The sequence below is a fragment of the Anarhichas minor genome, unplaced genomic scaffold (genome assembly GCF_050575085.1).
Source record: "Anarhichas minor isolate MPS153535 unplaced genomic scaffold, ASM5057508v1 ptg000004l, whole genome shotgun sequence".
Taxonomy (NCBI): Eukaryota; Metazoa; Chordata; class Actinopteri; order Perciformes; family Anarhichadidae; genus Anarhichas; species Anarhichas minor.
This window is the reverse complement of record NW_027466450.1, coordinates 15,401,306-15,427,341: the sequence shown is the minus strand read 5'-3', so window position 1 is coordinate 15,427,341 and position 26,036 is coordinate 15,401,306. Positions and strand designations below refer to the sequence as shown.

Sequence of the window (26,036 nt, the reverse complement as noted above, 5' to 3'; positions counted from 1 at the left end):
GCATTACCCATCCCACCTTAAATACTACCCTTTTTTCCACAACTCTGCCAGCAGCCAGTTCCAGCGCTGTTCCAATTTAATTTTCTCCACCTACAAATTCAACTTTGGCAGGAGCACTACGTTGAGCACGCCCAGTCGCACCCGCCCGACCATCACCCATGTCAAACGCTCAGGCGACAGATCCTCACTGGTTACTACATCAACCTTGCTCAATAAAATCGATCCAAATGCCATCCCCACATCTCGCTCTCTGCTGTCCTGCACTCAAATCTCTGCTCTCATCCCTCAACCCTTCTTTCACGATCTCACCAAGGTATCCTGTAGTCATAGCAGCCATTCTTTGGGAGTATGAATGGTCCAAAAAGACCATCGCAATCTATCCAGACAACAGCGGCTTCGTAGACATCCTTAACAAAAGACGGTCTCATTGTCTCGATATAATGCAGTTCATGCGGAGTCTCACTTTGGTTTCGGCTCAGCACCAGTTCGACATCCGAGCCTCCCGCATCCCAGTTCACAAAACTCGGTTGCCGACTTACTTTCCCGTTTCTTTTAGAAGAAATTCAGACCATTGACACCAGCCTACAACCCTCTGTCGACTCCGGTTCCACCGTTTTCAGCCACCATCTTCAACTGACCCCAACCATATTGTTAAGGTTCTCTGCCACTCGTCTTCCCCTGCATACCTCACATACATCCGTTTTAACCCGAACAATATCAGAAAACATCCACTCGCACCTGTCTTTATGAAGCTAACTTTTGGGGACTCTGCATAATCACAGCCTCCGAAGAGATGGCCCCCACTCCAGAGTCTCCACTCCAGCCACCAGCCATTGGACGTCAGCGGTCCATCATTGCTCTCCTCCATCCATCATTCCATGACCCTCTTTCCCCTCCTCATTCCATTACCCTACACCTTTTCATTCCATTACCCTATATCTCTTCATCCCATAGCCTTCATGCAACACTTTATTTGTATTTGACTTATTGCACATATCTAGCATGCTTAATATATGGACCTGTCGGAGAGGCAGTTAGCTAAAACCAATGTGAGAGTGAGATACGGGTTCATGAGAAACCTGACGAAGGGTCGCCTGTAACAAAAATAACTTTGTATTTGTTTGATTTGCAACAAAGACCAAAGTTGTTGTTGAACCTCAGGTGTTGGATGTCTACATGAATAAACATAACACATAACACCGTGACTGACCACATAGTAAAGATGTGTTTAATACAGGCTAATATTTGAACATGTTTTCAAGCATGACTACGGCCATGTCACGTGGTTCTGGTCAGTCATTTCGTGTGAGAACCACAACGACTTCTTATCTTATCCAGGTTCATGGCATAAACTGTACACTCCCTTCTTCTTGTCCTGGTCACAACTGTCCTAAAAAGGCAACTTTGGCTGCCTTGTGATGTGCCTTGCTGTTCCCCATTGCAGAGCATGATGGAACTTGTAATTGTTTAGGAAAAAAAACTAAAAAAGAGGAGGGGGAGGTGAAATACAGGGAAAAGCCCAATGAAGATAGATGAAACAGTAAGGGAGAAGTTTAGTCACTCCCACTAAGAGAAAGTTGTCACCAGAGTAAAAGAGCAAGGAGGGATGTGGAGGAAGAACAGAGATTATTCAGTTGCATGACGAGCACAGCAGCATCTTGTCTCCTCTTTCTGACAATGAACAGCCTTGATGAAGCCGAACTTTGCTTTCCAGAACTCCTCAACTCTTCCTGCAGGAAGGCCATGCGTCCTCACTCTGTATCTATGCTCACTTACATTTTACTGTCCTCCATCTCTCTGCTCACTGTGACTCTCAACCTGCTCGTCATCATCTCCATCTCCCACTTCAAGTATTCATAATTTATTAATTTATAAAACTGGTAGCTGTGCAGAAAGAAATGGTTAATGGAACAAAACTAAATATCAGATCTCAGACTGTAAAGGAAATATGTTTTTGTGTTTCAGTCAATGCTTTTATCTCTAAATATAATATAATATATATATAGTATAAATTGACTACCATTAATGATAAGCATGTTGTTCTCTTATCTCTTCAGGCAGCTCCACACACCCACCAACCTCCTCCTCCTCTCTCTGGCTGTCTCAGATTTCTTCGTGGGCTTCTTCATGCTCTTTCAAATTGTGCTCATAGACGGCTGCTGGTTGCTCGGTGACTTCATGTGTATTCTGTATTCTGTTCTGGACTTTATTATTACCTCTACCTCAGTAGGAACCATGGTGCTCATATCAGTTGACCGATATGTGGCTATTTGTGATCCTCTACATTATCCCAACAAAGTCACACAAAAAAGAGTTAAGATCTGTGTTTGTCTGTGTTGGATATGTTCTGCTTCCCTTCAGACTCTGCTGCTGAAGGATAACCTGGAACAACCAGGCAGGTATAATTCCTGCTTTGGAGAGTGTGTCATTGTCATTAACTACATTGCTGGACGTGCAGATCTTTTTTTTACTTTTGTTGGTCCTGTTACTGTCATCATAGTTCTGTATATGAGAGTATTTGTGGTGGCTGTGTCTCATGCTCGTGCCATGCGGTCTCATACTGCAGCTTTCTCTCTCAAGTGTTCAGTGAGTGTAACTGCTAAAAAATCTGAATTGAAAGCAGCCAGGACTCTTGGTGTTGTTATTGTCTTCTTTCTAGTGTGCCTCTGCCCATATTATTGTGTTTCACTCACAGGCCAGGACACCTTAATCAATGCCTCATCTGCTGCCTTTGTAATATGTCTGTTCTATTTCAACTCCTGTCTTAACCCTGTGATCTATGCCTTTTTCTATCCCTGGTTTAGAAAATCCATCAGGCTCATTGTTACTCTTAAGATACTGCAGCCTGGCTCATATGAGACCAACATGCTGTAGAGAAACACTTCATGGTGGCTGTAATAAGACAGAAAAATGTACTTGGTCATGGTGGTGAGAATTTAGTAACAGATGTAAAAGTCTTGGTACAGTGACCTCTGTATGAACACTATTACATGCAGATCATATATGTGTCTTTACATTGTGTACTGTTTCAATGCAACACTGAAATCTACTACTACTCTACTCTAGAAAATGTGTTGCCTGACTCCTGTAAGGCCAACGTTTAACAAATAAATTGAATGATCTTTGGATTAATATAGCAATACTTTTTTCTTTTCTTGGATCCAACAGGTCTTTAGTTATACTACGTGACTTTAATGCATCTCTTTCTTTCCTGTTTAGAAAAGGAGCCTGCCAGCATCATGTCAAGGGGCCTTTCACAGATTTTACAAATGGTCTGCAAAAATGTTTTAATTTGTCGACCTTTATATTGATTATCTCTTTCAGGTAGTTGTGAAACTGTATTAAGCACCTGTACTTACTTTCCTTCAGTGTGGTTAGCCCATACACTGTGTGGTGGAATATAATCGTTTCTCTCTAACGCAAGTTTACAAAATCACTCCAATGTACCCTTACTCTGAAAATAACACACTAAATACTTAGTGTTTGATCTGCCGCTGGTAAAGGACAACCAAAATATAAAAATTCAGCCATAACCACTCTGTATTCATTTGGGGATCCCAAACACAGAAATTAATTAAATATAGAACCCAGACCTCCAAAGGGACAGAGAGAGTATGTAGCGGACACATCACTAGTTCAATATTAAAGTTAACAAGATGACTCAGCCAAACTTAGAACAATGTAAAGATTGAAGTGGCTGACTTGCAGGTATGTAATGTAAAGGAACAAGTGTAATTGTGTTTGTTTGGTTTCACTGTTAAGTATGACAGGTCGTAATGTGAGTCTATAATCAGCAGGTAAAAAGAAAACTGCTTTACAGGCTAGAAAGACACATTTTTCAATGAGTGACACCTCAACAGTTAATCCTTAAGAAAATAAGCTGTAGAGGTTTTGGCCACCGGATGATGGCACATGCATTCAAATGGTGGCCTGCAGTGTTTTCTTGTGAACAAACAATAGTTATGTTTACTTAAAATGCAAGTTTTTAAATCCTCACAAGTTCTGAAATCAGGAGAGAACAAAAAAATACTGATTGCTTTGAAGTCTTATTCAATCTATGAATAAAGACTGACATCCTGATCATGTGATTTAAATGTCCATTGGAGATAATGTTATACAACTCTTTCTCACAGACAGCCTGCCTCCCTCTCCCTCTGTCACAGAAACACACAGATACATTAACTCTGTCTCTCTTTCCCTGTCATACTTTAATCTGCACATCTTTTCATTTTAAGTGCAGTTTTGTCACCTTTGCTCTCCTTTGTCCTGCAGACCAGAAGGCTACCAACTTTGCCTTAGCTGACCTAACACACTTTAACAGTCCTCGCTCTACACAAATATCAGTCAGATTTGCGTGGTTCTCGCCAAAAATCTATTTATGTGCTTTTAATTAATTAGTTACACAATGAACCCTAGCTAACGCTGTGTTTACAGACAGAAATATACACAGGTCCAAAAACTGAGTTTACAAGGGCGCTTTGGGGGCATGACTCCAAAAAAAGTATTTCTAAATATGTGCTTTTAAAATGTTTGAAGAGCAAAACATTGGATGACAAGAGGATTTAAAACCATGTTATTAGGTATTACTATAAATGATTTGTCAAGCTGTAATACATGAGAATCAAGTTAAAAGTTTCAATGAATGATACAAACTTTAATATTCGAATATCCACTGTTATAATAATCACTGCTTGTCCCTTTTTCTGTCACTTGTCTCTCCTGCCAACATGAATAAAAATAATTTACTAAAATGATATACACCTTCTCTATTTCATCTTTGTACTCGATTTGCCTGAATTATACAAATTTGTCACAAACAGCATGTATACATAAGCAAAATGTATGTTTAATAAACCTATATTTATACAATAATACTATATTATTACACTGTAATTATGCTAGGTGTATGTTTTGTTAAATTGAGCTTATAGTTTCCACTGTATAACCCAAATAACATATATTTCTATGGTAATAACACTTTTAATTTGACCAGGTGAGTTTGTATTTGTGTAGAATAGCATGATTCTAATCCTATCCTGGTACAGTGAGCAGTACCTGGTGTACCCACTTTCATCTCCATCACCTTCTCTCTTTCTTTTCTCTCAATCTTCTCATCTTGTCACTCATCTCTTCTCTTCGCAAAGCTGATTTTTGATTGATGGTCATTTTACTTGTGTCTCAGTGAAGAAAGTAAACACATGTGGGCTATAGAGAGGGTGAATTGAAACTAACTAGTGTGCATCACTGGACACTGTTTAATACAGCACAACCACACAGAAGCTATTGGTCAGTTGATGTCTGTCTAGGGATGAATGGCTTTGAACTACAGGCTGTTATCTAACTCGTGCTTTGCATGGATTCAACTGCATGTCCATTATCCTCAAATTGATGGCATAATTAAATAACCACCGATTTGTGTAAAGATAAGCACAAGATCATCAACTTCACTACTTCAACACCCACATACACATAAACACACAATCAAGCAATAACAACAAACAGGTAAGCACTGTAATCTTGGCATTGTACAATATGTTTGCCGCACCAAATTCAAGTTATTTTTAGAGAAAAATACAGAGGTCTGGACACCGGTGACCTAAATGGTGGGAACCAAACTCCTGGAGAGGGGACTTATCTGGAAGGACTCTTTACTTCTGCTGGAGGTCTTCAACACATGGGCAATGATAGAGGAACCTGAAGGGGGGTGACTGGGATGAATCGCTTGCCCAGTCTGAACATCAGTGCTGCTTTGTTACTGGACTTCTATGCCAGTTATAGATTGGCCATAAGATACACCAGGTTAGAGCAGAGGGTGATTCATGAGAGCACTTGGTACTGGAACACCTGAGGCTAAAGATCAATGATCGACTTTGGCATCATATCATCAGATCTGCGGCCGTATGTCTTGGACACTCGGGTGAAGAGCAGAGCTGTAAGCTGATCCTCACCTGGTGGTAAGTTAAATGAGATGGGGGAGGGAGCCTTACAGAACTCAAATGTATACTAATGTGTACACACAAAAAACATGTATAGCAAAGCTTCAGTACACGGTAATTCAGTACAAATTGAGGCAAAGTTATCCAAAATCACAAAGCTAAGGCAGAGTCAAGAGATACATTAATAAGGTCTAATACCAATGTGAAATACACAAGAAAAAACTCTGGAACACTTGACTTGGAAATACTTAGACAAATGGTCAACAGAAAAAAATGAGCACGTAGACTACAGTAAATACACACAGGCAGTAGGGTAATGAGGGAAAGGTGTGACTAATCAGGGCAGGCAATCAAACAGTTGGGAAACACACAAGAACAGGGAATTAACCTATCCTTGAGTAAGAAAGATCATGACACTTATGTTTCTTCCTGTGTCCTCATTACCAACTCTGCTAATACCTTTCAGAAAGACTTCACAGAAATCCAAAAATGTCTACAGATGATTATCTAAATAACGTCAACTATACAATATTATACTTGATTCCATAGCACCTGCAAAAAACAAAATTGCAGCAGGCCTTGGCTAAATAATAATACCAGAGAATTAAGTCAGTACCTCCAAGTCTGACGACATCGTTCTCTGCAGGCTAAATGTGGATTGTGCCTTTGGGGTTGGGAGTGGGTCATTGCAAAAAGCAGTGGTTCATTGCCCCAAACGAGGGAGCTCAATAATCTTGGGGTTTTGTTCACGAGTGAGGGTAAAATGGAGCATGAGATGGACAGGCGGTGAGGTGCTGTGTCAGCAGTGATGAAGGCGTTGTGGTGAAAAGGGAGCTGAGCCAGAAGTCAGACCCCTAAATGTACCAGTCCGTCTCTGTTCTGAGCCTCGGATAAGGTCATGAGCTTTGGGCAGTGACCGAAATAATGACATCGCGGATACATGCTGCCAAATTGAGCTTCCTTTGTAGGGTGGCTAGGCTCCATTTTGGATTACGGTAAGGAGCTCAGTCATCCAGAGACCAGAGTGAGCTTGGAGTAGAGCCGCCGCTCCTTCACTTCGAAAGGGGCCAGCTGAGATAGTTTGGGCATCTGGTCAGGATTCTTTGTGCCTTTTCCTGGTAAGAGGCCCCGGGGTAGACCCAGAACACACTAGAGGGATTAAATACTTTGTCTGGCTTGGGAACGCTCCTAAACTACAAACTGAGACCACCCCTATGATTTGTGAGAAGTTTGTCTTTCTTTACAAACAAAACAAATTGAAATTAAGCTTCAGGTGTCTCAAGGGGGTTTTCAAAAGTGTTGGTCACACTATTATATTAAGTTTTATAACTTATTTCGGGAATAAGGACCACACCCCGAACATATCTCATTTACTCTGCACAAAGTATTTAAGCACCTCTGACCCATTGACTTCCTCTTTGACTCAGCTTCAACATGACGTGTGACAGACGAGCAAAACCTAAACCGCTTACTTTGTACAAAGGCTCTTTCTCTATCCTTCCAATAACAAACTGTTTGAAGATGATCAGCTATATCCTGAAGTCCCGGAGCTCCCTCTTTCACCCACCATGCTTCGTAGCCAATAACCTCGGCAGCATTCAACCATCCACGTTCCCCGCGGCTCTCGACATCCATCCACCAAAGTCGTCACCCCTCGCCTTCAAACAACTCCGGGGGGAGATTCCGTCATCAGCGTCCTGACGCCGCTCTCCTAGATCCAGGTGCTCGAACTACGGGTGAAACCACCGCAAACCTCTTTCACCATGCCAACGCTCCGACAGTCTCTACATATTCCACATTTCCAAGTGGACCGTCTCTCCTCCGAAGAAAGCAATCATTCAGAGCAACATCCTTTTCCAATAAAACAGCAAAACTTTCCAAACTGTTCACGGACGCACCGCACAACACATTCTCGCTCTCTGAGCCTCCAGAGCACTTCAGTGGATCATTGGCCAAAAAACATTGTTTGCTTCTGTTTTTGCTTTTCCCCCTCCCCTCCCTTCCTCCAGCCCTATCCCCACTGGCATTACCCATCCCACCTTAAATACTACCCTTTTTTCCACAGCTCTGCCAGCAGCCAGTTCCAGCGCTGTTCCAATTTAATTTTCTCCACCTACAAATTCAACTTTAGCCACAGCACTACGTTGAGCACGCCCAGTCACACCCGCCCGACCATCACCCATGTCAAACGCTCAGGCAACAGATCCTCACTGGTTACTACATCGACCTTGCTCAATAAAATCGATCCAAATGCAATCCCCACATCTCGCTCTCTGCTGTCCTGCACTCAAATCTCTGCTCTCATCCCTCAACCCTTCTTTCACGATCTCACCAAGGTATCCTGTAGTCATAGCAGCCATTCTTTGGGAGTATGAATGGTCCAAAAAGACCATCGCAATCTATCCAGACAACAGCGGCGTCGTAGACATCCTTAACAAAAGACGGTCTCATTGTCTCGATATAATGCAGTTCATGCGGAGTCTCACTTTGGTTTCGGCTCAGCACCAGTTCGACATCCGAGCCTCCCGCATCCCAGTTCACAAAACTTGGTTGCCGACTTACTTTCCCGTTTCTTTTAGAAGAAATTCAGACCATTGACACCAGCCTACAACCCTCTGTCGACTCCGGTCCCACCGTTTTCAGCCACCATCTTCAACTGACCCCAACCATATTGTTAAGGTTCTCTGCCACTCATCTTCCCCTGCATACCTCACATACATCCGTTTTAACCCGAACAATATCAGAAAACATCCACTCGCACCTGTCTTTATGAAGCTAACTTTTGGGGACTCTGCATAATCACAGCCTCCGAAGAGATGGCCCCCACTCCAGAGTCTCCACTCCCCCAGTTCCCACCAGCCATTGGACGTCAGCGGTCCATCATTGCTCTCCTCCATCCATCATTCCATGACCCTCTTTCCCCTCCTCATTCCATTACCCTACACCTTTTCATTCCATTATCCTACATCTCTTCATCCCATGGCCTTCGTGCAACACTTTATTTGTATTTGACTTATTGCACATATCTAGCATGCTTGATATCTGGACCTGTCGGAGAGGCAGTTAGCTAAAACCAATGTGAGAGTGAGATACGGGTTCATGAGAAACCTGATGAAGGGTCGCCTGTAACAAAAATAACTTTGTATTTGTTTGATTTGCAACAAAGACCAAAGTTGTTGTTGAACCTCAGGTGTTGGATGTCTACATGAATAAACATAACACCGTGACTGACCACATAGTAAAGATGTGTTTAATACAGGCTAATATTTGAACATGTTTTCAAGCATGACTACGGCCATGTCAAGTGGTTCTGGTCAGTCATTCCGTGTGAAAACCACAACGACTTCTTTATCTCATCCAGGTTCATGGCATAAACTGTACACTCCCTTCTTCTTGTCCTGGTCACAACTGTCCTATGAAGGCAACTTTGGCTGTGTTGTGATGTGCCTTGCTGTTCCCCATTGCAAAGCATGATGGAACTTGTAATTGTTTATATAAAACAGTAAAAAAGAGGAGGGGGAGGTGAAATACAGGGAAAAGCCCAATGAAGATAGATGAAACAGTAAGGGAGAAGTTTAGTCACCCCCACTAAGAGAAAGTAGTCACCAGAGTAAAAGAGCAAGGAGGGATGTGGAGGAAGAACAGAGATTATTCAGTTGTATGACGAGCACAGCAGCATCTTGTCTCCTCTTTCTGACAATGAACAGCCTTGATGAAGCCGAACTTTGCTTTCCAGAACTCCTCAACTCCTCCTGCAGGAAGGCCATGCGTCCTCACTCTGTATCTATGCTCACTTACATTTTACTGTCCTCCATCTCTCTGCTCACTGTGACTCTCAACCTGCTTGTCATCATCTCCATCTCCCACTTCAAGTATTCATAATTTATTAATTTATAAAACTGGTAGCTGTGCAGAAAGAAATGGTTAATGGAACAAAACTAAATATCAGATCTCAGACTGTAAAGAAAATATGTTTTTGTGTTTCAGTCAATGCTTTTATCTCTAAATATAATATATATATAGTATAAATTGACTACCATTAATGATAAGCATGTTGTTCTCTTATCTCTTCAGGCAGCTCCACACACCCACCAACCTCCTCCTCCTCTCTCTGGCTGTCTCAGATTTCTTCGTGGGCTTCCTCATGTTCTTTCAAATTGTGCTCATAGACGGCTGCTGGTTGCTCGGTGACCTCATGTGTATTTTGTATTATGTTCTGGACTATATTATTACCTCTACCTCAGTAGGAACCATGGTGCTCATATCAGTTGACCGATATGTGGCTATTTGTGAGCCTCTACATCATCCCAACAAAGTCACACAAAAAAGAGTTAAGATCTGTGTTTGTCTGTGTTGGATATGTTCTGCTTTGTTTGACAGTCTGCTGCTGAAGGATAACCTGGAACAACCAGGCAGGTATAATTCCTGTTTTGGAGAGTGTGTCATTGTCATTAACTACATTGCTGGACGTGCAGATCTTTTTTTTACTTTTATTGGTCCTGTCACTGTCATCATAGTTCTGTATATGAGAGTATTTGTGGTGGCTGTGTCTCATGCTCGTGCCATGCGGTCTCAAACTGCAGCTTTCTCTCTCAAGTGTTCAGTGAGTGTAACTGCTAAAAAATCTGAATTGAAAGCAGCCAGGACTCTTGGTGTTGTTATTGTCGTCTTTCTAGTGTGCCTCTGCCCATATTATTGTGTTTCACTCACAGGCCAGGACACCTTAATCAATGCCTCAACTGCTACCTTTGTAATATGTCTGTTCTATTTCAACTCCTGTCTTAACCCTGTGATCTATGCCTTTTTCTACCCCTGGTTTAGAAAATCCATCAGGCTCATTGTTACTCTTAAGATACTGCAGCCTGGCTCATGTGAGACCAACATGCTGTAGAGAAACACTTCATGGTGGCTGTAATAAGACAGAAAAATGTACTTGGTCATGGTGGTGAGAATTTAGTAACAGATGTAAAAGTCTTGGTACAGTGACCTCTGTATGAACACTATTACATGCAGATCATAAATGTGTCTTTAATGCATCTCTCTCTTTCCTGTTTAGAAAAGGAGCCTGCCAGCATCATGTCAAGGGGCCTTTCACAGATTTTACAAATGGTCTACAAAAATGTTTTAATTGGTCGACCTTTATATTGATTATCTCTTTCAGGTTGTGAAACTGTGTTCAGCACCTGTACTTATTTTCCCTCAGTTTGGTTAGCCTATACCACAGGTTTCAAACTCAAGGCCCGCGGGCCCGCCACGTCATTTTATGTGGCCCGCGAATCCGCTAGCAAAAAAAAAGTTTTTTTTTAATTTTGGGAAAAAAATTAAAAGTTAGACTTGAAAATAAAAGTATCCCCATGGTCGAAATTATGAGATAGAAAGTTGAAATAATGAGATAGCATGTTGTCTGTGTACCGACATTAAAACTATCACAACAGGTGGACAGGAGAGGGAACAGCCCGTAAAGAGGTTTTCCAACAAGTGATTGAGTTGAAAAAGATTGACAAATAATCTCAAAATGTCCACGAAGAGAAAAATTGATGCAGAGGGAAGAAGATGTAATTTAAGATGGGAAAGCGAATACATGTCTGTGCTTCAAGGAGAAAAACGGGTCTGTCTTCTGTGTTATGAGGCAGTGTCGGTGATGAAGGATACAATTCACGTCGGCATTTTGACACCAAACACGGAGCTAAATTTAGCCTCCAAGAAAAACATAAAATTGTCCAAGAATTAAAAGGCAGACTGCAATCACAGCAGAATATATTTACAGAAGCTACAGCCCAGTGCATGCTAAAGGTATGTGAGCAGGTGAGCTCCGACCAGATACAGACTTTTACAAATGTCAGTTTGTGAAGAAACACCATCGCAGACCGAGTTCAGGAACTAGCAGCAATCTAACATCACAGCTAGCTAAGAGACGAGATACATCATCTATCAATGTTCATAAGAGGCTCAAGGCAGACCTGACTCTCAGTGAGGAGCTCTCGGATGTAGCTGCCATGCACGGGACGACGGCAGGGCGGGACATTAGTGATGCAGAGAGGTGACAAAAATAGCTTTGAACAAAGTTAATGTAATAACTTGTGTTTGATGATATTTGTCTTTGTTATTTTCTTTAAAAGTTTGATCTTTGATAGAGTAATGTGCGTTTCTTAACCCTAAATTAAAATTATTTATGTTATAATAACAGAAATGTGCTTAAATATCATTTTTCATTTATATAACTGCATGTACAATATTTTTACACTTGAATAAATAATAATCAAAAGCAGAGACAGTTATTTAACAATATGTTAGGAGTAGTTACAGTTATACAGTCTTACAGTTACAACCGGCCCTTTGAGTGAAACCATGATGCTGATGTGGCCCAGAGTGAAAATGAGTTTGACACCCCTGGCCTATACTTTGAGAGGTGAAATTAAATCAGTTCTCTCTTACGCAAGTTTACAAAATCACTCCAATGTAACTTGCCTCTGAAAATAACACACTAAATATTTATAATTTTTGATCTGCCGCTGTTAAAGGACAATCACAATGTAAAAATTGAGCCATAACCACTCTGTATTCTTTTGGGGATCCCAAACACAGAAATTAACTAAATATAGAACCCAGACCTCCAAAGGGACAGAGAGAGTATGCAGCGGACACATCACTAGTTCAATACTAAAGTTAACAAGATGACTCAGCCAAGCTTATAACAATGTAAAGATTGAAGTGGCTGACTTGCAGGTATGTAATGTAAAGGAACAAGTGTAATTGTGTTTGTTTGGTTTCACTGTTAAGTATGACAGGTCGTAATGTGAGTCTATAATTGGCAGGTAAAAAGAAAACTGCTTTACAGGCTAGAAAGACACATTTTTCAATGAGGGACACCTCAACAGTTAATCCTGAAGAAAATAAACTGTAGAGGTTTTGGCCACCGGATGATGGCACATGCATTCAAATGGTGGCCTGTAGTGTTTTCTTGTGAACAAACAATAGTAATGTTTACTTAAAATGCAAGTTTTTAAATCCTGACAAGTTCAGAAATGAGGAGAGAACAAAAAAAAAAGTATTGTGCAATCTACGACTAAAGACTAACATCCTAATAATGTGATTTAAATGTCCGTTGGAGATAATGTTATACAACACTTCCTCACACACAGCCTGCCTCCCTCTCCCCCTCCCTCTGTCACAGAAACACACAGATGCATTAACTCTGTCTCTCTTTCCCTGTCATATGTTTCGTCTCTCCTTTCGTCCTGCAGACCAGAAGGCTATGGGGTCAGATCAGTCTCAATAATTGCAAATGCAAACAGAAAGACTCACAAATGCATGCAGAACGATTCACAAATACATTCTAATGCACACATAAATAAATTACGATTTATATAAATGTAAAAATAAAATAACAAATATATTTCTGCATTTGTATGTATTTGTGTGTGGATTTTTCTATTTGTTTGTGGATTTGTATGTATTTGTTTGTAGATCGCTCCACATTTGTGTGTGGGTTTTATGAGACTCCCCTGACGTGGCTGGATTCGCAATTGCGTTTTTTTCAACATTCTCATTTTCAACCAATCACATGCTGCAAACTAAATTAACAAATAAGTTTGACATAACCAGCTGACTATTCACACTTAGCTTAGCTATGGTTGCAAATGTATTTTAGAAACCTTTTTTTGTTATATTTGTTGACATTTCCTTGACAGTACATCCTGAATGCTATCAATAAATGAAATGCTTTACGGTATCTGTGGCTGTCATAGGATTGTAATAAACCCATCCAATCATTGAACTGCCTGCCTGGAATTGTCTTGAATAAAATATTTGTTTCCATTTTTCACTTTCATATATATTTTGATATTTGAGGTCTTATATGTTTCAGATTCAGATCTTATTTTTTACATTTTCAAATCTTTTTTTCACATTCAGATCGTATTTTTTCAGTTTCCGACTTTTGGCCTTGATCTGGCGTGGGGGGCGTGGCATCAACTGAGAGGGTTGTGTAATCATGAGTGACAGCATAACAAAGAAGGCTGAGGACCGTCCTTTGGGACAAAGCTGCGTTTAAACTTACGAAACAACTGGTGCAACCGGCTCCACGTGTCAAAGTAGGCTGTATGCAAAATAGACCAAAGCTGATTTAATCCCCTCATAAACTATATGGTTACAGACACCGACCTTTTCAAGGTCTTCATCAAGTTTAACTTGATTTTCTATAAATGCACTTTAAAGTAATTTCAAATATGATAAATAATTTTAAAATATGGGATAAACAAGTGGAGAAAGGAGCTGTGCCCACGTGTGTGCACCTGTTATTATAGTTTTTTACATTGACTTATTATTTATGACAGCTGGAATGTTTCCATTCAAACAAATGACATGAGATGCTGTTGTTTTGCTTCAGGCAGCTCCACACCCTCACCAACATGTTTGCAATGCCACCAGCTCGCAGGCCTTCTGACACTGATTACAGGCTGCCCTTGTTGTTCTTTGTCATCTCCCTTGTTTAACATAATCACGTGAGAAGAGTTACGTGTGTTTGTCCACATTGGGACTAATGCTGTGGACAGTGTATGATTGTCAGTACAGCTGAGGATCATTTCCTTCTGATCACTACAGTCACTTTTTCTATATTTGTGTATTTGAGTATTCTTCTCTTGCAGCGCAGAAAGCATTTGTTTTTTTGTTTTTTATTTTTTAGAATACATGACCTAAATGCTGGCCTCTCTCTAGATCTTAGGATATATCATTTCTCTATCCCTGGTTTAGAAAGTCTGTTAAACGTATTGTTATTCTTTAAAGACTACCACCTCCCTCTGTTGTCCATTGTCTGTGTTGCATCTACAATGCAACTTGCTGCTGTCCAGGTAAACAGTATGCTACATGATGCTCTTACACAAACCTGCATTTTAAAAGAAACAGGGCCTGGAAATGTGGTTTAACCTGCATAAATTCTCTGTTCTAGTCCTCCAAGTTGACAAGATGGCGGCACACATACATTTACACTACATGTTATTGCACTATATGTTTATACCATTTCCTGTATCTTGTTCTGTACCTGTTTTGTATCTTTTTGTTCGAACTTTATGTTCATTCGTTGATTCTTTTGTTTTTACAATGTGACCAGGGAAACATCATGTTGCTCCTCTATGTAATATACTGCCCTGTATACAGATGGATGACAATAAAGTCTCTCCTATCTTATTTTTCTCAAATCCTCCTCTTTGTCACTTCAGCTATATGGCTGTCATGTCATGTCTACATATTTAACATTTTTAGTTTTGAGTTTGGAAAGATAGTTTGGATCAGGTTTGCTTCATCATTTTATTGATCAAATGTAAAAAATAAAATAAAATAAATAAAAGGTGATACAAAAGATACATTTCAGACATTGGGATAAAAACAGAAAGAATAGATAATGCATGTAATGGAGAACACAATTACTACCCTGGTTAACAGAAGCAGAGTGGAAGGTGGCTTGTGCAAACAGCCTTCTCTGTCAGAGCCACCCACTACTGGAACACTTCCTATTGAGTCAAGAGAAAGCACTAATTAAATGTTAAACAAATACTAAAGAGAAGGCTTAAAGTTACAATCACTAATAATCATACTACCTCATCTCTGGCACTCTCGTTACATACTTGCATTGTTTTTACAAATCTGCTACTTTTGTCATGTATTTATTTATTTTATTATATTGTATAGTATTGTGTTGTATTGTGCTCTACAGTGTTGTACTATAATGTTATCTGTTGCATTTTACTGATATTAGGCCACTAAACTGTAATTAACAGCTCAGGGACTACAGACGAAAATGAGCTCTCTCTCAGCTTACTCTGGCACATTTAAATTGAGGTGGAAACTGAGATAGTGATTAATGTTCAGTTTCTGTGGTAAATAAATCAACAAGTAAATGAATACAAGTCTACATATTTATGTTCAGGCTCAGGGTCTAATTTTAGACCCCATGCAGCGTCTCTCTAAAGCATGTTGGCCAGACAGGAATCAGGCTGCAATATCCTAAGAGTAACAATGAGCTTCATTGATTTTCTAAACCAGGGATAGAGAATGGCATAGATCACAGGGTTGAGACAGGAGTTAAAATAAAACAAACAGATTACGATGGATGCAGATGTAGTATTGAATGAGTTATCGTGGCCTGTGAGAGTGACACAATAATATGGAGAGAGACATATCAGAAACACAACTACAACGACACCAAGAGTCCTGGCTGCTTTCATTTCAGATTTTTTAGCAGTTACACTGACTGAACACTTGAGAGAGAAAGCTGCAGTATGAGACCGCATGGCACGAGCCTGAGACACAGCCACCACAAATACTCTCATATACAGAACGACAATAACAGTAATGGGAACAATGAAAGAAACAATAAGATCTGCAAGTCCAGCGATGTAGTTAATGACAACGATACACTCTCCAAAGCAGGAGTTATGCCTGACTGGTTGTTTTAGGACATCCTGCAGAATCAGACTTTGATAGATTACAGAACAAATCCAACACAGACAAACACAGACTTGAACTCTTTTTTGATTGATTTTGATGGAGTAATGCAGAGGCTCACAAATGGCCACATATCGGTCAACTGATATTAGCACCATGGTTCCTACTGAGGCAGAGGTAATAATGTATGTTAGATACAGCAACACAGTACACATGACGTCACCGAAGGACCAGCAGCCGTCTATTAGCACAATTTGAAAGAACATGAGGAGGCCAATGAAGAAATCTGAGACAGACAGCGAGAGGAGGAGGAGGTTGGTGGGGGTGTGGAGCTGCCTGGAGGGAAAAACAGCAATGGTTTCATCATTATTTACGGTATTAATCATTGGGATAACAATACAAAATACAAAAAAAACATTTCCTGAAACTACTAGTTTGCAATCAGGCAATACTTGTTATTACTCTCTACCAGTTGCACAAATAAATGGAATATTTGGCTACTTGAAGTGGGAGATAGAGATGATGACCAGCAGGTTAAGAGCTGCAGTGAGCAGAGAGATGGAATAAAACAGAATGTAAATCAACATCTCTTCAAAGTGAGGATGAATCTGCTTTCTGCAGGAGCTGTTGATGTGTTGTGAAGAGCAACGTTCAGTTCCCTCCAATGTCTCCATCACCAGTGAGGAGAAGCTGCTGCAGTCTCTGGCAGCTGTCTGACCAAAGCTTTCTGTCATACAGCTGATTTATCTCTATCCTTAGGGTTCATCCATACTTCTTCCTCACCTCTGCTGTTGTTTTTTTCTCCAGAGAGATTGAAGTACAATAGCTTCCCTGCTCATCTTCCTTAATGTTGGGGATGACTGTGACCTGTTTTTAAGTTCACCTTTGGCCATCCACCAGATGTCCGGTGTAGAAATTGGCTGTGCTGAAGCCATACATGTTGCCTTCCGGTGGAGTACAGTCTTGCCCTTATCTTTAGGCTTTACACCAAGATTGCCCCAACAGGGACAAATGCCATTCACAGCACAAGGCTTTTCAGTTTCAATAGCTGTGAGTCTGGGGAAAGGTATAGAGTCATGTAGAGTTAGCTATCCATTTAAATCGTATCTTGTGAGTTTTTCTAGGCTAACTCTCCAGCGGGAGACATTGGGAGAGTGTTGTGGAGTTCACAAGTCTTCTCCAGAGCAAATATCCCTGTTTTGAGTTTGGAAATCTTATGCAGGAGGCTCTGGACACAGACCTTGAGGCCAGGGGCCGTATTGATGAAGCTCCCTACAAAGAGTTGCTACGATTGACAAAATTCTAAGAATTTCCCCCTAGTTAAGACAAGATCCTGGTAAAATATTTATTTTCATTTTTTACTTTCATATATATTTTGATATTTGACAGCATAACAAAGAAGGCTGAGGACCTTCCTCAACCACGTTGCATTAGCAAAAGTAGGTACCGTGAGAATTATGACTCAGTACACCATATTCACGTGAATGCAGTGAAAAGAAAACTGCGAGACTCTGAGCGCCAGCTATCCTGAAGGAAACTTTGGAGGGAACCAGCTACTAGATGGTTCGATTAGTCTTTCGCTCCTACACCCAGATCAGACGACCGATTTGCACATCAGGACCGCTACTGGCCTCCATCAGAGTTTCCTCTGGCTTCGCCCTGCCCAGGCATAGTTCACTGTCTTTCGGGTCGCCGAGTTGAATCCCCTGGCCAGATTGCGCGGACCCCACCTGTTTACCTTTCAATGGTTTCACACCCTCTTGAACTCTGTCTTCAAAGTTCTTTTTAACTTTCCCATAAAGTACATGTTGGCGGTCTCGTGCCGGTATTTAGCCGTGGATGGAGTTTACCACCCACGTTGGGCTGCATTCCCAAACAACCCGACTCCGAGAAGACCGGATCCCGGCACGACGGGAGCCGTTACCGACCTCACACCGTCCACGGGCTGAGCCTCGATCAGAAGGACTCAGGCCCCCGAGCGACACCATTGATGTGACCTTAGGGCATAGGGAGTTTCAATTTCTCTCAACATCAGATAACCTCGCTCAGGTGACCAAATTGGGATTCATCAGGCCTAGACTAGCGTCCGTGTTAGGGGTTGCAACAGTGGATCACCTATTTTCATCTAGTTGGTAACCCCGGCTTCGACCGATCTGGAATGGATCCCCTCCCTGACCCCTTCCACCCCCTTTCACAGCACCCGGGGGGCATACATGTTTTGGTGGTGAGAGGAACATAGGGAGGACACCCACAACACCTGCTTACTATTAACTTATGTACATAACCCTAAACATACTTATATACAAACATAACAATTATCCTTTCAGAAATCCAACCAAATAGTTTTGTTTGAATTCACAACGTTAACCACGTGTTTGAAACTGCGCCCATGAGTCCTCTTGTGACGAGTTGGACGTTAAATGATTTGTGAAAGCTATAAAATGCACAGATATGATACGCAAAATGTCCTTAAAAGTGGCGTACTATTTATTCGTCTTCCCATGAGATCAGTTTGGTTGACTACACCAAGAACATAGAACACATTAAAAAAGTACATAGCCAAGAGTTCATGGCTTTTCTGTCAGCAACTAACAGCTGCTCCTGTTAGAAAGACAGTCAGTCTTGGCCTTTTCATGTCATCGTCTCGGACAAACACCTGAGCTTTCCAGATTTGACTTTGGGGACTGCTAAGCCACAGAAGGGTCTTTTATTTTGAAAAAAAGGAAGCAATTCTGGGTTTCATTGAGAGAGCACTGACCAGATTAAACATTCTCTCTTTGCCAGACAAAGAGATAGAGGTAGAAGACTTCATGATACTATAGTTGTGTTATGCTCTCTCTCTCATTCACACACACACACACACACACACACACACACACACACACACACCCTCTACCTGCTGACCCAAGCCCATGAGACTGGATTTGTGTCAAGCGCTTAACACAACAAACCACCACGTACAGTCATTGCTCTCTCGTGAATCGCTCTCGTTAAGGATTCACACCTTCTTGTATTGACGTCAGATGATTGCAAACTCTTTATTCCCAGAGGGATCATTCCAATCAGGCATTAAGAAAATCATCCATCTTCCAAAGATGATGCAAACTCTGGGAGGAGACATGACGCAACCTCGTCTGACAAGACCAACAATTACTAACAGTACTCATTAAATGTTATTTTTTCAATATTATCCTTTTATTCTTTTTCTTGCCCTAGTATTCTTCTCTTGCAGTTCAGAAAGCATTTGTTTTTTTGGAATACTTGATTTAAATTCTGGACTCTCTCTAGATCTTAGGATATATCATGTTTCTATCCCTGGTTTAGAAAGTCTGTTAAACGTATTGTTATTCTTTAGACTCCAGGTATACAGTATGCTACATGATGCTCTTACACAAACCTCCATTTTAAAAGAAACAGGGCCTGGAAATGTGGTTGTACCTGCATACATTCTCTGTTCTAGTCCTCAAAGTTGACAAGATGGCGGCACACATACATTTACGCTACATGTTATTGCACTATATGTTTATACCATTTCCTGTATCTTGTTCTGTACCTGTTGTGTATCTTTTTGTTTGAACTTTATGTTCATTCGTTGATTCTTTTGTTTTTACAATGTGACCAGGGAAACATCATGTTGCTCCTCTATGTAATATACTGCCCTGTATACAGATGGATGACAATAAAGTCTCTCCTATCTTATTTTTCTCAAATCTTTGTCATTTCAGCTATATGGCTGTCATGTCATGTCTACATATTTAACATTTTTAGCTTTGAGTTTGGAAAGATAGTTTGGATCAGGTTTGCTTCATCATTTTATTGATCAAATGTTAAAAAGTATAAAAAGTTAAAAAAGTATAAAAAAAACAGTTGATAGAAAAGATACATTTCAGACATTGGGATAAAAACAGACTAAATTAGGTAATACATGTAATAGAGAACACAATACTACTCTGGCCAACAGCAGACGAGAGGAAGGTGGCTCGAGAGTCCGTCAGTTATGCATGTATGTATTTATTATCCTCCTTCCTTTCCCTTGCTGTTTTTATTCAAGGGCAGGACCACTTTGGGCCAGACTTGTAGTAGGCTGCAGGTCTCAACATTTTCCAGACCTTGAAGCACCTCCAATTCAGGAGGAGGCCCATCCAGCATTCATTCAAGGCCTCTCCCACCATGCCCTTCATACAGCTCCAAAGTGCTGCGACTGGACAGTTGCTCACCAAATGTCTCCTTGGACAACCAGCAGCCAGTAAAAATGTATGATAGTAAAGAGAACATTAATGATAGGGATAATATTTGGGGTGCGGCAGGATGGGGCATTGAAGAGGATTGTCATTTGACGATAAAGTGCAGTTCTCCATTCAGTTCATTTTCTGTTCCCTTCCCTGCCGCTCTATTCTCGTGTTCTCTTTTTCCCTTTGATTATCAGAATCAGAACCGTTTATTTGCCAGAGTATGTTGCACATACAAGGAATTTGACATGGTGGAGAGTGCATAACATTAAACAATCAACACAGTGCAATAAATTGTATGTATAGCTGCATGAAAAAAAGCAGTGTTCTCTCTCTCTCATTACGTTGAGCGTGAGGCCAGTGGTGAGGAAAGATGAGTCAGAACGGTGGATTCCTTGGCTGAGGAGCTTTCCTCATTTCTACATAGGTGGAGTTCCTGACTTCTCTGTTGCTGCACTGGAACACAGAAATAGAAAAGTAACAGGTTGCTTAAGGTTTTCTTTTCTTAATCAGTAGCTCAATGAAAGCATCACAGTGCTGGAGACTTGTAGTTGCAATAGAGTCAGCTACTTCATGTTTTGTGCTGCAGGAGACAGCACGGCCGTCCAACTTTCCCGACACATAGCCTTGACTTCATCAGGTGTTTTTTTATTAAGTGTTTTGTGGTTTCTTTTTATTTTCAGAGACAGAAAGACACACAGATAACCACACATGTAGTGAGACTGTCTGGCAGACAGACACATACTCACCCTCAGTCTGATGAAGAAGGAGGTGATGACACAGCTGTACAGGAACATCAGAGCCAGCAGACCAATCACAATCCAGAAGAGTTGAGGAGGCTGAGGAGGCTGAGGACAAGGAGGAGGCGAAGGCTGAAGGATGCAGGCCGCTTCCTTTTGACCTAAAATATAAAACATGGTAAGGAAATTACCTGTTTGGACTTTTCTGGTTTATAACACAAATAGAGTTTAGATGTGTTTGACCAATAGCACAAACCCAAACACAAGTTCCCAAATTTGAAATCATCAACAATGAACAGAGAAGTATTTGGAAAGTGAACATCAGAAATACCCTTAAAGCTTTATTTAAAATGTTAAGTCACAAACATATTTCATTCAGTTATTAAAAACAAAAAGTTAATAACTGTCATTTAACTTTGTCTTTCATTTAATCAAGTTTAATCAAGTACCTGTTTATAATATGAAAGTGGATACATGTGTGGTGCATTTGACAATATTTCTTCATTGGCTTGTATTAACATTGGCATTACAAATCGTTCAAAGGGTTGAACGTACCTGGCAGTAGTTTGGTTGGTGTTCCTCTCTTGGTGTGATCTAGATCATCTATTCTCACTGTGAACTCACACTCGTATTTCTTGGTCATGGCCTCTGGCCCGATGTTGAGCATGATGAACAGCCATTTATGGGGATTCTCTTCGTGCATGGTAATGTTCGTAAAGTTTTTCTTCCCCTTCTGGCACAGCAGTCTAGGTTTGTCTGTTCTGAGAGTGGACAAAGATAATCTCAACAGAGTATGTCTCCCACCATAGACCAAGTCTTAGAGATACACTCGTCCACTTTCTTGCAAAGAGTTGGAGACGCGAAGACTGCGAGCACACCAGGCCAAGAAACAGTCCCCGACATAAGAGTGTTGAATGATGTACAGTGGTTTAACACCCTCACAGTTTTATGTATTCATTTGTTTTTTCTTGCACCTGTTTGGTTATTCGGTGGTTTCAAATTTGCCTCATTATGCAGATGAGGTGATGCATTACAATTATGGATAAAGAAAATGCTAAATTAGGATACATACAGTGATATGACGTTGAGTCGAACATCTTCGACTGAGTTGACGTTTGCCGTGTGTTCACAGCTGATGGAGGCTGACCCGTCTGGGTTCACAGTCCGATTCTCAGGCTGAATCACCTCAAAACCTGATGAGTGAAAAGGATTCAGCTGCTCTTTCAAACACATCAAGTCTCAAGTTTGTTCATTTTCAACAAAAAATAATTGCTTCAGATTTATGCTGAGAAGTGAATGTTTTCAGTCTGTACTTCTGTTTCTTGTAATAGACGGCTTGTACAAACAGCAGCATATGCAAAGCAGTGGTCGACATTTCATTGGATCATAAGGTGAATTATTAGGCTATTATTGGTCATATTGTTTTTATTATAATACAACACACAAGTATAAGAATTAAAGGTAAAACTATGAGACAGTATTTGGTGAAATGGAGAGTCCTACCATGGCTTCGGTGGAAGATGAAGCTCAGATAAATTGTGAAGATGATGAAGATGTTAGAGCTGCAAGATGTCATCTCAGCGTTTCTGCTCCTTCTCACACTGCGGTAAAAACTGCAGAGAACCTAACAATCCGTCACAGTACAAAGACACCAGTGTTAACCAGCATCACAATCACAAGCAGCTCATTCTGGTACTGAGCTCTTTATTAAACAGGAAAAAGGAAATGTTGAGGTTGGATGACGAGCAAACCCAAGTCTTTGTTTCTGTGGGGCCGTCATTGCTTTGAAGACACTCAGTAGCACACTCAACTGTTTTGGGTAGTTTCTGTGGTTGGCACTCTTTCCTGTAGGGAGCACTTGTCATGCAGTGGCCACTAAAAGTCACTGTTTTTTACAGAACAACACAAGCTGTCTATCACACCACGTCCTGTACTGCAGGAAATGTTATTTGTTCCATTCAGAGAAAAAAGTTTGAATTTACAAGTTGTTTTATGCAGGCTTTTTTTTCTGTCCTGGTTGGTAAAGATCAGTGATAGAAGAAGTATCCAGGTCCTGTACTTCAGTAAAAGGTGCAATGTGTAACATCTGGTTCGAATTTTTGTTCAAAACAGAAACAAAAATAAGCTTAACATTATCAAAAGAATGTGAAGAGGTTACAGTGTTGACAGTATGTCAAAGACTTCTGTATTGTGTTGCAGAGATATAATGAGCATGCTAACTGACTAGCCCCAGCCCGTCCTGCATTGTAATACCAATTGTTCCTCGAGAGGCCATAGTTAGTCACTGTACGTCCAGTCTGCCCTCAGTCCAACACAAGAGGACGATAAAGAAGAGCTGCCCTGAGGGCTTGTCAATCACGTTGAAGGTACACGGTCTGTTTACGTTTTGATTTGTTTTTTTATTGGAATAAATCCAAATTTGCATAAATGAGAAATTGACTCGCATTTTCGTTCTCCGTCCTCCCCACCGCCGGGAGACTGAGCCAGAGGAGAGCAGGCAGAGCTCCGTCACAGAGTGACTTTCATTTAGCAGTTACCTCTGATTCAGCCAGTGCAAACCCCAGTGACCAGTCATTTTGAAACTTCATTTTATTATCTCAGTAAACATTGTAAACATGAGTTTATGGTCTCAATCTCTAGTTTCAAGTCTTCTTCAGTACAGCATGATGTTCATCTAGTTAATGATGGTCCATTTAGAGTCAAACAGACCATAAAGCAGCGTATGCTTTAGGGCGGGGTTACACAGTGATTGACAGGTTGCTGCCTTGTGTCACTTCTGGGTGCAAAAACAAGCAGTTAGCTCTGATTCCGCCAGTGCAAACCTCAGTGCTGGGGACACTTTTTGCCTCTGAAATAAGATGGAGTCCAAGTATGTGATTATAGAATAAAATGGAAATACTCAAGTAAAGGACAAGAAGCTGCATGAGTACATGTAACTATAGTAGTTATCTCAGACCTCAGAGAGCTCTGAGGATTATCATCAGTAAGTGCGTCCGTCCATTATCTTCATCAGCAGGAAGTGTCTTTGAAAGAAAATTAATCATTTGATTTGATCTGGCGCAATACAGTACAGTCCACATCCTGTTTTTCAGAGGTTGTGTTTCTGTGAAATCTGTGTACGTGCCTGTGTGAGACGAATATAAACCACAGACGCAATCAGAATTAGAAGCCTGAACCGTGTGCTCTGACTGATTGGTCCGTCTTTGGTCTGATCCTTCTTTGAGAAAGAGATACAATTTGGTCTTGTTCTTCTTTTCCTTTTGTTTTAGGCCTCACAGCAAAATTATTTTGATTGTAATCTTGCTTGTTTCCTTAAGACTTTGTATTAGTCAGTATTAGAACACTTTGGTTCAGACTGACTAGGCAGTCAAGCTATATCTATATCTCAACAACTATTGATTTTCATGTTGTACAGTCGTTCATGGCCTCCAGAGGACGAAGCTTACTGACTTTTTCTCTGTCACCGACATAAGGTCAGACTGTGGTTTTGGGTAAAAGCGCTATTTAGATCATTTATGTTTGCGGCTAATTAGCAAATATTAGCACGTTAACACACTTAACTAAGATGGTGAACATGGTAAACAGTGTTCCTGCTTAACATCAGCATTAGAACATTGTCATTGTCTAATTGTCATGTTAGCATGTGGATGTTGGCGCATAATACAAGGTACTGCGATCTCTACAACCTCACATGACTGTAGACTCTCAAAGTAGTGTCCTGGTGTAGACAGGCAGCAGTAATGATGAGTCGCAGACAAACAGATTATGCAAAATATGCCACAGAATCATAAATAAACCGAAATGTGACGATTTCTAATGCAAATCAAATATTTGTATGCTTGAAACAACCTAAGTAAACCAAGGTCATGTTCTTCATTAGTTTTGTTCCTGTACTTCAATAATACATGAGCTTCTGTTTCTATCCTTCATCTATCAGGTGTTCCACAAGGCTCAATCCTGGGAACATTTGTTTTTCATTAAAACGTATTTCTTTTTGGAACTGCAGATATTGGCACTTCTGCGTTGGCTTCATTTCTCAGTACCGGAGGTTGCTGTGTTTTATTTACAGATGGAAAAATCATCAAATTGCAAGCTTTTCAATCAATTACAATCAACAGTACTGTTTAACAGCATATGAATACAAAATGAAATAATACATTCCACAAAACTACAATTTTTAAGCAAAGTACCTTTATTCCAAGGAAATATCCAACATAAATATGTGCTGAACATTGCAATGGCAACAAAATAGACTGACAAAAGGTAACAATAAATTCACATGCAAACTTAGCCGTAATGCATAATCATTCAAAGCATTGCATTCTCAGCTGGAGTGTTAAGCCAAGTTTAACTTCAAGCGTTTCAGTTTTGTAATTCATACACAGTGTTAGCCGTACAAGCCTTCTAGGTTAGAGTGAGAGTTCAGAAAACTCAATCAAGCCACAGCGTTTAATGCAATTAGTGTTTACAACAATGTAAACATTATTTCATACTTAATAAGTAAGATAACCACAGACACCAAATATGTAATTTTCTACAGCTGTGGTAAAAAACCTCAATCAAAACAGAGGTGATATTTAATAAACGGTCACTACTGACCCTGTAATCCTTTAACCCTCCATTCAAAATCAATGGTACTCATGATGAGCCCAACATGATGATTCAGTGGGTGTTTCATGCAAAGT

General features: G+C 40.6%; 3 protein-coding genes across 3 annotated transcripts; 2 read left to right on the top strand and 1 right to left on the bottom strand.

Annotated features, from left to right (window-relative positions):
• Nucleotides 1–1,638: 1,638 nt before the first annotated feature.
• LOC142964257 (trace amine-associated receptor 13c-like) lies at nt 1,639–2,874 on the top strand. Its single transcript, XM_076104502.1, has 2 exons — nt 1,639–1,850; nt 2,058–2,874. Exons 1-2 carry the CDS (start codon nt 1,639–1,641, stop codon nt 2,872–2,874), a joined length of 1,029 nt encoding a protein of 342 aa, XP_075960617.1.
• Nucleotides 2,875–9,596: 6,722 nt separating this feature from the next.
• LOC142964250 (trace amine-associated receptor 13c-like) lies at nt 9,597–10,827 on the top strand. Its single transcript, XM_076104490.1, has 2 exons — nt 9,597–9,808; nt 10,011–10,827. Exons 1-2 carry the CDS (start codon nt 9,597–9,599, stop codon nt 10,825–10,827), a joined length of 1,029 nt encoding a protein of 342 aa, XP_075960605.1.
• Nucleotides 10,828–15,901: 5,074 nt separating this feature from the next.
• LOC142971675 (trace amine-associated receptor 13c-like) lies at nt 15,902–17,116 on the bottom strand. Its single transcript, XM_076112295.1, has 2 exons — nt 16,884–17,116; nt 15,902–16,718 (listed from the first exon to the last, which is right to left on the bottom strand). Exons 1-2 carry the CDS (start codon nt 17,114–17,116, stop codon nt 15,902–15,904), a joined length of 1,050 nt encoding a protein of 349 aa, XP_075968410.1.
• Nucleotides 17,117–26,036: the final 8,920 nt, after the last annotated feature.

What these genes read in the sequence shown, in the direction of transcription:
- LOC142964257 (XM_076104502.1), top strand. Translation starts at nt 1,639, where the DNA reads ATGACGAGCACAGCAGCATCTTGTCTCCTCTTTCTGACAATGAACAGC. An exon ending in ATCTCCATCTCCCACTTCAA is followed by an intron (nt 1,851 to 2,057) that starts GTATTCATAATT and finishes TTATCTCTTCAG; the next exon opens with GCAGCTCCACACACCCACCA.
- LOC142964250 (XM_076104490.1), top strand. Translation starts at nt 9,597, where the DNA reads ATGACGAGCACAGCAGCATCTTGTCTCCTCTTTCTGACAATGAACAGC. An exon ending in ATCTCCATCTCCCACTTCAA is followed by an intron (nt 9,809 to 10,010) that starts GTATTCATAATT and finishes TTATCTCTTCAG; the next exon opens with GCAGCTCCACACACCCACCA.
- LOC142971675 (XM_076112295.1), bottom strand. Translation starts at nt 17,116, where the DNA reads ATGACAGAAAGCTTTGGTCAGACAGCTGCCAGAGACTGCAGCAGCTTC. An exon ending in ATCTCTATCTCCCACTTCAA is followed by an intron (nt 16,719 to 16,883) that starts GTAGCCAAATAT and finishes TTTTCCCTCCAG; the next exon opens with GCAGCTCCACACCCCCACCA.